Source organism: Scomber japonicus, chromosome 17 (genome assembly GCF_027409825.1).
Source record: "Scomber japonicus isolate fScoJap1 chromosome 17, fScoJap1.pri, whole genome shotgun sequence".
NCBI classification, from domain to species: Eukaryota; Metazoa; Chordata; class Actinopteri; order Scombriformes; family Scombridae; genus Scomber; species Scomber japonicus.
In genome coordinates, this window is record NC_070594.1 from 1326030 (window position 1) to 1337911 (window position 11882).

General features: G+C 45.2%; 3 protein-coding genes across 5 annotated transcripts in view; 2 read left to right on the plus strand and 1 right to left on the minus strand.

The window, feature by feature from the left end:
• Positions 1-976: 976 nt before the first annotated feature.
• Positions 977-6775, plus strand: myh6 (myosin, heavy chain 6, cardiac muscle, alpha). 2 transcript variants are annotated; one of them, XM_053337293.1, is made up of 2 exons: positions 992-1090; positions 1226-6775. In XM_053337293.1, exons 1-2 carry the CDS (start codon positions 992-994, stop codon positions 6773-6775), a joined length of 5649 nt encoding a protein of 1882 aa, XP_053193268.1. The 2 variants fall into 2 exon arrangements, with proteins under 2 accessions (XP_053193267.1, XP_053193268.1); XM_053337292.1 differs by having other exon boundaries at positions 977-6775.
• A 2385-nt stretch (positions 6776-9160) lies between these two features.
• On the plus strand, positions 9161-10399 carry LOC128377374 (uncharacterized). Its single transcript, XM_053337322.1, has one exon. It carries the CDS (start codon positions 9406-9408, stop codon positions 10033-10035), a length of 630 nt encoding a protein of 209 aa, XP_053193297.1. The 5' UTR covers positions 9161-9405; the 3' UTR covers positions 10036-10399.
• Positions 10400-11717: 1318 nt separating this feature from the next.
• Positions 11718-11882, minus strand: part of LOC128377376 (complement C1q tumor necrosis factor-related protein 3-like) — a 1421-nt gene continuing 1256 nt past the window's right edge. For both annotated transcript variants that reach the window (XM_053337325.1, XM_053337324.1), the window contains exon 3: positions 11718-11882. This exon is cut by the window's right edge and continues 191 nt beyond it. In XM_053337325.1, the coding sequence (XP_053193300.1) occupies positions 11802-11882 (81 nt within the window). In that variant the 3' untranslated portion in view covers positions 11718-11801.

The following is an 11882-nucleotide window of genomic DNA, read 5'->3' on the forward strand; positions in this document are numbered from 1 at the left end:
AACAAACCACAGACCAACCAAAACTCACCTGAACATGTTTGTGATATTGTTAAAAAAATTGAGATCTGCTGGTCAATAATTAATTTACAAACAGACAGAAAGAGTGTGTGTTATATAAAATCACCATCTAGCTCTACCGACACTAAAACAAAAGGAAAGACATCAAAAGCCAACGAAAGACAGAAACACCCTGACAAAAGGAATGAGTGAAAGCACTCCCCAAATTAACATGTCTGTGTTTGTAATTCCATCTGAATTAGTAAAGATAAGACAATACTGTAAGATAAGCCACCCTTTATGTCAGGGATTCATTACATTTTATATACATGTTTAATTGTGTTTTCTTTCTTCTTTTTTCTTGTTTTAAGGAAATAAAGTTGAACTAAATGCCTGGTTTGGATGGGGACAGTGGAGGATTCAGTAGTAGTAGTAGTTCATACTTAAATATTACTAAATAAGTTCTTATACTTGCATTTGTTTGAAAATATCACCATTAAATTCAAATCAGGGACAATTTGTATGATTTTTGGAGTTTTTCTGCACCAACAAGAAGCAAATACGACCGCTAACAAATAAGAGGGAAGTTATTGTTTTATATAAATGATGTTGAACTTTTTAAATGTTTTAAAAGGGTCTAAAACAGTGGCAGGTGGGTGATGATACTTTGGAAGAGTAGAAGCACAGGAGTTGAGTCTAAATGGAGAGGTGTCAGGAATCTCTATCAGCAGGCAGATAAGCAGTGAAACTCTGCTTTTCCTAAAATGGACTCTAACAGCCAAAGGTCCTGAATCTGCCCTGGTGGTGCATTCGCATCTCTGGACAAATTTAGCATCAACCTTTTTTTCCTTTTCAGCAGTTGTCTCCTAATTTGGTCCACTGGGAGTCTTTATAATCGTCCGCCTGCTGTGGAGAGTCTGCAGTCTCTTTCTTTCAGCCGGATCTCTCTTCTGACTGCCGAAACCCTCAGTGCTCAACCATGGGTGACGTTCTGATGGCCGAGTTTGGGAAAGCTGCTCCTTTCCTGAGAAAGTCGGACAAGGAGCGTCTGGAGGCTCAGACCAGAGCTTTTGATATCAAGACTGAATGCTTCGTAGTCGATGATAAAGTGGAGTACATGAAGGGAAAAATCCAGAGCAAAGATGGAGGGATGGTGACTGTGAAGAAGGAGGATGGAACTACGGCAACTGTGAAGGAGGTAGACGTCCACCCACAGAATCCACCCAAGTTTGATAAAATTGAAGACATGGCAATGTTCACTTTCCTTCATGAGCCGGCTGTGCTGTTTAACCTCAAAGAGCGTTACGCAGCCTGGATGATCTACACCTACTCCGGTCTCTTCTGCGTCACAGTCAACCCCTACAAGTGGCTTCCTGTGTATGACTCCGAGGTGGTGGCAGCCTACAGGGGGAAGAAGAGATCCGAAGCTCCCCCTCACATCTTCTCCATCTCTGATAACGCCTATCAGTACATGCTGACTGACAGGGAGAACCAGTCTGTCCTCATCACTGGAGAATCCGGTGCTGGGAAGACTGTGAACACCAAGAGAGTCATCCAGTACTTTGCCAGCATCGCTGCTGTCAGCGGATGCAAAAGAGACCCCAGCAAAGGAACTCTGGAGGATCAAATCATCCAGGCAAACCCGGCGCTGGAGGCCTTTGGAAACGCCAAAACGTTGAGAAATGACAATTCCTCTCGTTTTGGAAAGTTCATCCGTATTCACTTTGGGAACAGCGGTAAGCTGTCGTCCGCTGACATTGAGACGTATCTGCTGGAGAAGTCTCGTGTCACCTTTCAGCTCAAGGCTGAGAGGAACTATCACATCTTCTACCAGATCCTGTCCAATCAGAAGCCAGAGCTGCTGGACACACTGTTAATCACCAACAACCCATATGACTATTCATACATCTCCCAAGGAGAAGTATCTGTTGCCTCCATCAACGATTCAGAGGAGCTGATGGCCACTGACAGCGCCTTCGATGTGCTCGGCTTCTCTCAGGAGGAGAAGATGGGCGTCTATAAACTGACGGGTGCCATCATGCACCACGGCAACATGAAGTTCAAGCAGAAGCAGCGTGAGGAGCAGGCCGAGCCTGACGGGACGGAGGCTGCTGATAAATCAGCTTACCTGATGGGGTTGAACTCTGCTGACCTCATCAAAGGGCTCTGCCATCCCAGAGTCAAAGTAGGCAACGAGTACGTCACCAAAGGCCAGAGTGTGGACCAAGTCTACTACTCCATCGGAGCACTGGGTAAGTCTGTCTATGAAAAGATGTTCAACTGGATGGTGGTGAGAATCAACCACTCCCTGGACACCAAACAGCACCGGGAGTACTTCATAGGAGTTCTGGATATTGCAGGATTTGAGATCTTTGATTTCAACACTTTTGAGCAGCTGTGTATTAACTACACCAATGAGAGACTGCAACAGTTTTTCAATCATCACATGTTTGTTCTGGAGCAAGAAGAGTACAAGAAAGAGGGCATTGACTGGGAGTTCATCGACTTTGGGATGGACTTGCAAGCTTGCATTGATCTTATTGAGAAACCACTGGGGATCATGTCAATTCTGGAAGAAGAATGCATGTTTCCCAAAGCCAGTGACCAGACCTTCAAGTCCAAGCTGTATGATAATCATTTGGGCAAGAACAAAATGTTTGAGAAGCCAAGAGCAACAAAAGGGAAAGCAGAGGCTCATTTTGCCCTGGTTCACTATGCTGGCACTGTGGACTACAACATTGGTGGTTGGCTGGTTAAAAACAAAGACCCCTTGAATGAAACTGTGGTCGGCCTTTACCAGAAATCTTCTCTTAAACTCCTCAGTATGCTGTTTTCAAGCTACGCAGGAACTGATGGTGACAAGGCAAGCGGGAAAGGAGCCAAAAAGAAAGGCTCATCATTTCAGACAGTGTCTGCACTTCACAGAGAAAATCTGACCAAGCTGATGAACAACCTGAAGACAACACATCCCCACTTTGTCCGCTGTCTGATTCCTAATGAGAAGAAAACTCCAGGAGCCATGGACAACTGTCTGGTGATGCACCAGCTACGCTGTAACGGTGTCCTGGAAGGAATCCGAATCTGCAGGAAGGGTTTCCCAAACAGGGTGCTCTATGGAGACTTCAAACAGCGGTACAGAATCCTGAATGCCTCTGCCATCCCCGACGGTCAGTTTATTGATTGCAAGAAGAGTGCTGAGAAGTTGCTGGGATCTCTGGACATTGACCACACACAGTACAGGTTTGGCCACACCAAGGTCTTCTTTAAAGCAGGCCTGCTGGGAACACTGGAGGAGATGCGAGATGAGCAACTATCTCGAATCATCACCAGGATCCAGGCCAATGCTCGGGCCATCCTCATGAGGGCAGAGTTTGCTAAGTTGGTGGAACGCAGAGATGCTCTGATGGTCATCCAGTGGAACCTTCGCTCTTTCCTGGGAGTAAAGAACTGGCCCTGGATGAAACTCTTCTTTAAGATTAAACCCCTGCTGAAGAGTGCTGAGTCCGAGAAAGAGATGGCCAACATAAAAGAAGAGTTCAACAAGCTGAAGGAAGCTCTGGAGAAATCTGAAGCAAGAAGAAAGGAACTAGAGGAGAAAATAGTGACTCTTCTCCAAGAGAAGAACGATATGACTCTGCAAATTCAGTCTGAACAGGACACTTTAACAGATGCTGAAGAACGCTGTGAACAGCTCATAAAAAGCAAGATTCAGCTGGAGGCCAAGCTGAAAGAGTTGACAGAAAGACTGGAAGATGAAGAGGAGCTGAATGCAGACCTTACAGCTAAGAAACGGAAGCTTGAAGATGAGTGCTCAGAGTTAAAGAAAGATATAGATGATCTTGAGCTGACTTTAGCCAAGGTTGAGAAAGAGAAACACGCCACAGAGAATAAAGTGAAAAACCTCATGGAGGAGATGGCTTCACAGGATGAGAACATCATGAAGCTGACCAAAGAGAAGAAGGCGCTGCAGGAGGCTCACCAGCAGACACTGGATGACCTTCAGAGTGAAGAAGACAAAGCCAACAGTTTGACCAAAGCCAAAGGTAAGTTGGAGCAGCAGGTGGATGACCTGGAAGGTTCACTGGAGCAAGAGAAGAAAGTCAGGATAGACCTGGAGCGCTCCAAGAGAAAACTCGAAGGAGACCTGAAACTGACCCAGGAGAGTGTGATGGACTTAGAAAATGACAAGCAACAGCTGGAGGAAAAACTCAAGAAAAAAGACTTTGAGGCCAGCCAAATTAATTCAAAGCTGGAAGATGAGCAGGTCACTTCAGTTCAGCTTCAAAAGAAGCTGAAAGAAAACCAGGCGAGGATCGAGGAGTTGGAGGAGGAGCTGGATGCTGAGCGTGCAGTACGAGCTAAAGTTGAGAAGCAGCGCTCTGATCTTTCTCGTGAGCTGGAAGACATCAGCGAACGTCTGGAGGAAGCAGGTGGAGCCACGTCAGCTCAGGTGGAAATGAATAAGAAGAGAGATGCTGAATATCAGAAGCTGCGCAGAGAGCTGGAAGAGTCCACCCTCCAACATGAGTCCACCGCTGCCTCTCTGAGGAAGAAACATGCAGACAGCGTCGCTGAACTAGGCGAACAGATTGACAACCTGCAGCGTGTGAAGCAGAAGCTGGAGAAGGAAAAGAGTGAGCTGAAGCTGGAGCTGGATGACTTATCCTCAAATATGGAAAGTGTGGTGAAGAACAAGTCAAACATTGAGAAGATGTGCCGAACAATGGAAGACAACATGAACGAGTACAAGAGTAAATATGAAGAGTCTCAACGGTCCATCAATGATATGACTACACAGAGGGCCAAACTGCTCACTGAGAATGGAGAGTTCGGCCGGCAGCTGGAGGAGAAAGAGTGTCTTATATCCCAGCTGACCAGAGGGAAGACCTCATACAACCAGCAGGTCGAAGATCTACGCAGACAACTGGAAGAGGAAGTGAAGGCAAAGAATGCCCTTGCCCATGCTGTGCAATCTGCTCGTCATGACTGCGATCTGCTCCGAGAGCAGTTTGAAGAGGAGCAGGAAGCCAAGGCTGAGCTGCAGAGAGCTCTGTCCAAATCCAACACTGAGGTCTCAGCATGGAGGACCAAATATGAAACAGATGGAATCCAGAGAACAGAGGAGCTGGAAGAAGCCAAGAAGAAGCTGGTTCAGAGGCTGCAGGAGGCAGAGGAAGCCATTGAGGTAGTGAACGCAAAGTGTTCATCCCTCGAGAAGACCAAACACCGCCTCCAGAATGAAATCGAAGACCTGATGCTGGACCTTGAGAGATCCAATGCAGCCTCTGCATCACTGGACAAAAAGCAAAGAGCGTTTGATAAAGTCATTGCAGAGTGGAAGCAGAAGTTTGAAGAGTCACAATGTGAGCTGGAGGCCTCTCAGAAGGAGGCTCGATCTCTGAGCACGGAACTCTTCAAACTGAAGAACGCCTATGAGGAATGTCTGGATCAACTGGAGACGATGAAGAGAGAGAACAAGAACCTGCAAGAGGAGATCTCAGATCTCACTGACCAGCTTGGGGAAGGTGGTAGGAGCGCTCACGAACTGGAGAAGATTCGGAAGCAGCTTGAACAAGAAAAGGCTGAACTCCAGTCGGCACTGGAGGAGGCTGAAGGTTCTCTGGAGCACGAAGAGAGCAAGATCCTCCGAGCTCAGCTGGAGTTCAACCAAGTGAAGGCCGAAATGGAGCGGAAGGTAGCAGAGAAAGACGAGGAAATGGAGCAGGCCAAAAGAAACTACCAACGGATGCTTGAGTCGCTTCAGTCATCTCTGGAGTCTGAGACCAGGAGCCGCAATGAGGCCCTGAGAGTAAAGAAGAAGATGGAAGGTGACCTCAACGAGATGGAGATTCAGCTCAGCCAAGCTAACAGGCAGGCAGCTGACACCCAGAAACAGCTCAAGAGCCTGCAGGCATTCCTGAAGGACACTCAGCTGCAGCTGGATGATTCTCAGCATGGCAACGATGACCTGAGAGAGAACATTGCTCTCCTGGAGCGCCGAAACAACCTGATCCAGGCGGAGCTGGAGGAAGTGAGGGCCGCCCTCGAGCAGACAGACAGAAGTCGGAAGATGGCCGAACAGGAGCTGACTGACGCGACAGAGCGCATGCAGCTCCTCCACTCCCAGAACACCAGCCTGATCAACCAGAAGAAGAAGCATGAAGCAGACCTCCTCCACCTGCAGAATGAGATGGAGGAGGCCATTCAGGAAAACCGCAACGCTGATGAGAAGGCAAAGAAGGCCATCACAGATGCAGCCATGATGGCGGAGGAGCTGAAGAAGGAGCAGGACACATGCGCCCATCTGGAGCGCATGAAGAAGAACATGGAGCAGACCATCAAAGACCTGCAGCACCGCCTGGATGAGGCCGAGCAGATTGCCATGAAGGGCGGCAAAAAGCAACTCCAGAAACTGGAGGCTCGCATCAAAGAGCTGGAGAATGAGCTGGAGGCGGAGCAGAGGAGAGGAACTGAGTCCATCAAAGGTGTTCGTAAGTATGAACGCCGCATCAAGGAGCTCACCTACCAGACCGAAGAAGACCGCAAGAACATGGCTCGTCTCCAGGACCTGGTGGACAAACTGCAGCTGAAGGTCAAATCCTACAAACATGCGGCTGAAGAGGCCGAGGAGGCGGCAAGCACCAACATAGCCAAACTCCGCAAGCTGCAGCACGAGCTGGAAGAGGCGGAGGAGAGGGCCGACATCGCCGAGTCGCAGGTGAACAAGCTGAGAGCGAAGACCAGGGACGGATCATCCAAGAAGGGCCTGGATGAGTGAGAAGATCCCAGAGCACCAACATCACAGGTGTGTTGATTAATACTCAGTCCATGTGTCTATAAATAGATTTAAAGTTTAATTACTATTATTACTATTATGATGAGAAATCTGGTTCAGACATTGATGTTTCCATGGTTACAGTCCGAGTCTGGTTTATTGTTGCAGCTTTATGACAAACTGAAGTCTGTATGTTTGTAGATGTTTTGTGTCTCTGCTCATCACTGAGGTGACAGTCTGTGAATCTGTTTTGATTGACAGGTGTTCATGTTCCTGGTGATTGGACGAAGCCGGCGTGGAACCTGCATGCAGCAACACTTATTTCTACACTATTAACAATTATTTTAATGCTAATTATTAACCAATAATATTTTAAAATTGCTTAGAAGAAATGTTCAGTAGAGATTAACGATCTGATTTAGTTCCAGTCGAAACGTTCTGATGCCATAAAACAGAAGAGGAAGTTGATATAAATGATAATTCTGGTGATTTAATACATTTTTCTGCTCGTCAACAAATCTCATGTTTAGATCCAAACTACGACCTGATTCAACTATTGTGTGATGTGATTTATCTTCTTCCTCAGAGCAGATTTTATGGATACATGTGATGTGTTTTGGTAAAAATCTCTGCAGTGACCCTTTAACTTGAGTAAAGAAGTTGAATCTTTTTAATACTGAATATTGTTTGTGAGTCATGTAATACTTCAGACTGATCCGTCAGCGTTTTCGACGATAAATTCCTGTCATCAGATATTGAAATTGAATCTCCAAAGCGAAAAATGGTTCCACCAGTTCCCTGTTTGGAAGATCAATACCAGAATATCATAAAATCAGATGATGAATATCAATCTGTGACATCATGAACATCTGGAGAAGCTGCATTAATAAAAGATTATTAAGCAAATGTCATTAATGTGTAGAGAAATAAAATCACTGCTGAGCACCGAGAAGTTGTGTCTGTTCTTCATTTATAATAATAATGAAATAAATGTATATGCAAAAAAAGAGAATAACAATAATAATAATATACTATATTCATATAGCCTAGCACTTTCCAAAAATAATTCAAAAAAAAAGAAATCATCTGGAACCTTTAAATCAACTCTCAGTTTAAACTCTGCAATAAAGTTCAAACTGTAACTTTCATTAAAATCAAGGGCGATTTTAGACCCTTTTTAGGGACAAGTACCTCTAAATGTTCCCCCTAAAAATAAAAATGGGTTTATTAACAGGTTTAATGTACTTTGAGTTCATTAACTAGCTAACCTTTCAGTAGAAATCTGTGATTGGGGGGGTGGGGGGGGGGGGGCATTGAAACAGACAATATTACTGTTGTATTAAATAAAGTTGCGGAGCCCTTTTTTTTATTCTGACACCACAGTCACATTTACAGTACACGCATGATGAACACGCACGCGCTTGCTCAGATTAACCTTTCTGATCCTCTAACACTCACACACAACAAGCCTGAAACACATAAACGCTCAGATGAAACTATAGCAAAACAACAAAGTACATCCAGTCCACGACCAGATCTCATCTTTCTGCCTCGAATCTAAATCAACATTTTATCCATAACCATCACAAGTCAACACTCATATCAGACTGATGTGCATAGCCGCGCACACACACACACACACACACACACACACACACACACACACACACACACACACACACACACACACACACACACACACACACACCAACAACAACAGGCCTACTCCAGCCACCACAGAAAATCACATGTAGGTTACATAAAAAGCGGACTTACGTCATTGGTCCTTGGGGTCTGCGTGGCTCATTTTTCTGGATGAGTTCCTTTGTACCAGCAGTCATGTCTGTAATGTCTGCATGTGGCTGCACATCAAGTCATGAAGTCTTCTCTGGGTCATAGCTGAACGCAGGTATGTTTTGGTTCGGCGAAGTGTTGAGAAAGATCTTCCAGCTGATTCTGTACTAGTGGCTGGATCATGAAAACCAGTTTGTGTACTTCTGACTTTAGTTCTTTGGCAACAGGGAAATCATTCATTGCTTCATAATAAACCTTACTGGTGCTTTTCAGACTTGGTTTGAATCCCTGATATCTTTATGGTGTCTGGCTCAACTGTGCACCTGTCTCTTCATTTTCACAGGTGAGCCCGCCTTTAGCTCGCGACGCTCATACATGACGTAGTTGATATGCGCACTCATTTCAAATCAAGATGCAGCAGTCAGCGGGAGTGAGTGAAGGTGTGTGGTGACTAGTAAAAACACAGATACAACTTAGGCTTTTATTCATATAAAATAGTTTGTCAGAGTACAAAAGTTACTCGGGCCATACCCCCCTGACCCCCCCCACCCCCTTCCCCTTCACCCTGGCTGTATTAATATTTATTGTAATTTCTGTTATCCAGTGAAATGTGAAATGAGTTATTTAGCAGCAGGTTTGAACACTCACAGTAAGGAAAATATGGGCTAGTTTGATCGTGCTTTTATTTTGAAGGCATCCACAGGTGGGTGGGGGTGTCCTGTCCTCAGAGGCTCAGTGGGACTATATAAACCAGATGTGTCCAGCTGTGACTGTATGTGAGAGTGATGGAGCGACCGGGAAGGACCGGGAGGGACCGGCTCTGACTGACCCGGAGCAGCATGCGGGACCCGCGGAGCTGGACCCCCGGGTTCGGCCCTGCGGAGCGCGGGAAACCGGCCACCTACACCGGGGAGAAGAAGGCCAAGTGGGTCGCCAAGTCCAACAAGAAGTGGGTGAGACTGGCCACGGTGGTGGTCTACGTCCTGTCCGTGTCTCTGGCTGCTGTCATCCTGGCGGTCTACTACAGCCTCATCTGGAGACCGACCACCGGGACCGGGATTGATCACATTACAGCTGCTCAGAGAAATAATCCAAATATATCTAAATTTGATTCTTGCAGAAATAAGACTCTAAACATTCAAATCAAAGTCAGCAATAATGATTCAGTTCGAATCTATAATCAAACAATTAAAGCAGAAAACTTAAAGAAAACGTTACTAAATCCTAATAAAGCTGATAGTACCGGGTCTCCCCGCTCCACCGGGGCATCGGACCCTCCTCAGGCCGGGCAGGGCGCCTCTTCCTCGGCTCTGAGCACCGCAGAGCCTCCCGCTGTGACCGCGGAGGATCCGTCCAACCTGCCGACCCACCGCGCTGCAGCAGTCCGGGATCAGGAGGCTGATGTCGGCTGGATGGAGGCGGGCTCCTCCGGGTCCGGGACGGAGGACGGACCAGAGACTCTTAAATGAATATATCTCTGTGTTGTTCTGGATGTTTATTAATCTGATGAAACATGAGATTCATGCTGACTGAATCTCTTTATAATCACTTAACTCTTTATTGAGTCTGTGTGTGAAGTGTTTGTGTTCATATCTGTAACAAGTTCATAAGATTAAAGATTAAAGAAACACTGATGTCTTTATATCCTCACCTCACACCAGAAATAAAACATGTATTTATGTATTTATTGGACTGTTTGTGTTTGATTTATTCTATATTCAGTGTGAAATCATCAGCTGATTGTTTCCTGTCTTTAGTTTGAGACACAAACACTTAAATCTGTTCTCATCTCATAAAATCACCTTTAAATTCACAGAAAGGGATTCATACTCTCTGGTGAATTAAGTCATCAGCATTTACAGGTTTAATCTCTTAAAACTGTCCTAATCCACATATTCACAGTGAATCATCATCCCATAACTGACTCAAGCAGAAACACACACATATATTTAATAATGCAGCAGGACAGATGAGCCGTTCAGTCTCACATCAGTTTCTGTCCCTGAATCTAAATGTCTGACAGGAAACTGATGCTGGATAAAATCTTCCTGTTTGATGAACAGGAAGGAAGAGAAGGCGGGTCTCTGTCATTACTTACACCGTTAACTCCAATCAGAGTTTACTTCACATTCCTGCTGATTATTTACTCACACAAGATCAAAAGTCAATATTTACTCTTTTTTTTGTCATTATGAACTTTAAGGAAACTAAATGCAAAACAGCAATCTGAAATGAATAAGCCTGGATAAACATTATGATTTAAAATAGTCAGGATTAAATGGATTGTTGCAAGGACATGGAGATGAAGGTGGTTCGGGTTGTGGGGGGGGTTGTGGGGGGGTTGGCTGTTGAGTCCTCTCTTCTATAGCAGCACTAATGGTGCTCGAAGCCAACTTATCAGACTCCCAAAAACTTTGCCTTTTTACCTTCTCCACAACAGGACCATCGTTTCCACTGCAGGAAGCGCTCCTTAAGGACAAACACCAGGAACCTTTATGGGGGCGAAACGAGTCCCTGCCTCGGGGTCGGTACTCTGTTCAGCCCTGAGGTCTACTCAATGCTGATTGGGTAAACTCAAAGCGGGATGTGGCGTCAACAGAAAACGCTAAAATAAGCAACATTTCTAAAACCCAGCAGAAGAAGAACAGTAGTAGAAAGCTTCCACTGCCATGAACACTAACCAGCTGGTCTGCAGGTCAACCAGCACACTTTGGTTGTTTCAGGGTGAGAAGTTGCATTTAAGTGTTTTGGAGACAATGTGACAATACATATATTTATATTTAGGTCAGTAAATATGTGAACTCATGTGATTGACCTTAAATCAGGCCTGGTGGTCTAGTGTTGATGCTAGCTCGGTTTCAGAGGGTTCACTTTGTCGTTTGAAGAGTCTATCGTCAAGATAAAAGTGTTTTTACACAAATCAAACTCTTCAGATATCGCTATCATGTAGCTGCAAACAGAGTAAATAATGATCTGAATTTAAAATATGAAAGGTTTACAGCTATGCGTAAAGACTACTGACTGATTATTCATCACAGCTACTCGTGATTGTTGTTTTTGGTGAGACTTTAGATGTGTTAAACAGCTGAAGCATTTTCAACTAAAAACTGGAAAAGATAAATAATAAAAGTGATTAAAACGAGAGCCTGTTACAGCAGAGAGATGAATGCTTTTATTTCTTTCAGCAGACCAACAGAAGGAGAATCTGCTCACCGTTTTAAAACAGTTCCTACGTCTACATGGGGAAGACGAGGAAGCCGCTGAAGGTGCTGAGTCGGCTCTGGTCAAAGACGCTACGCGTGGGCCAGAGGAAGAC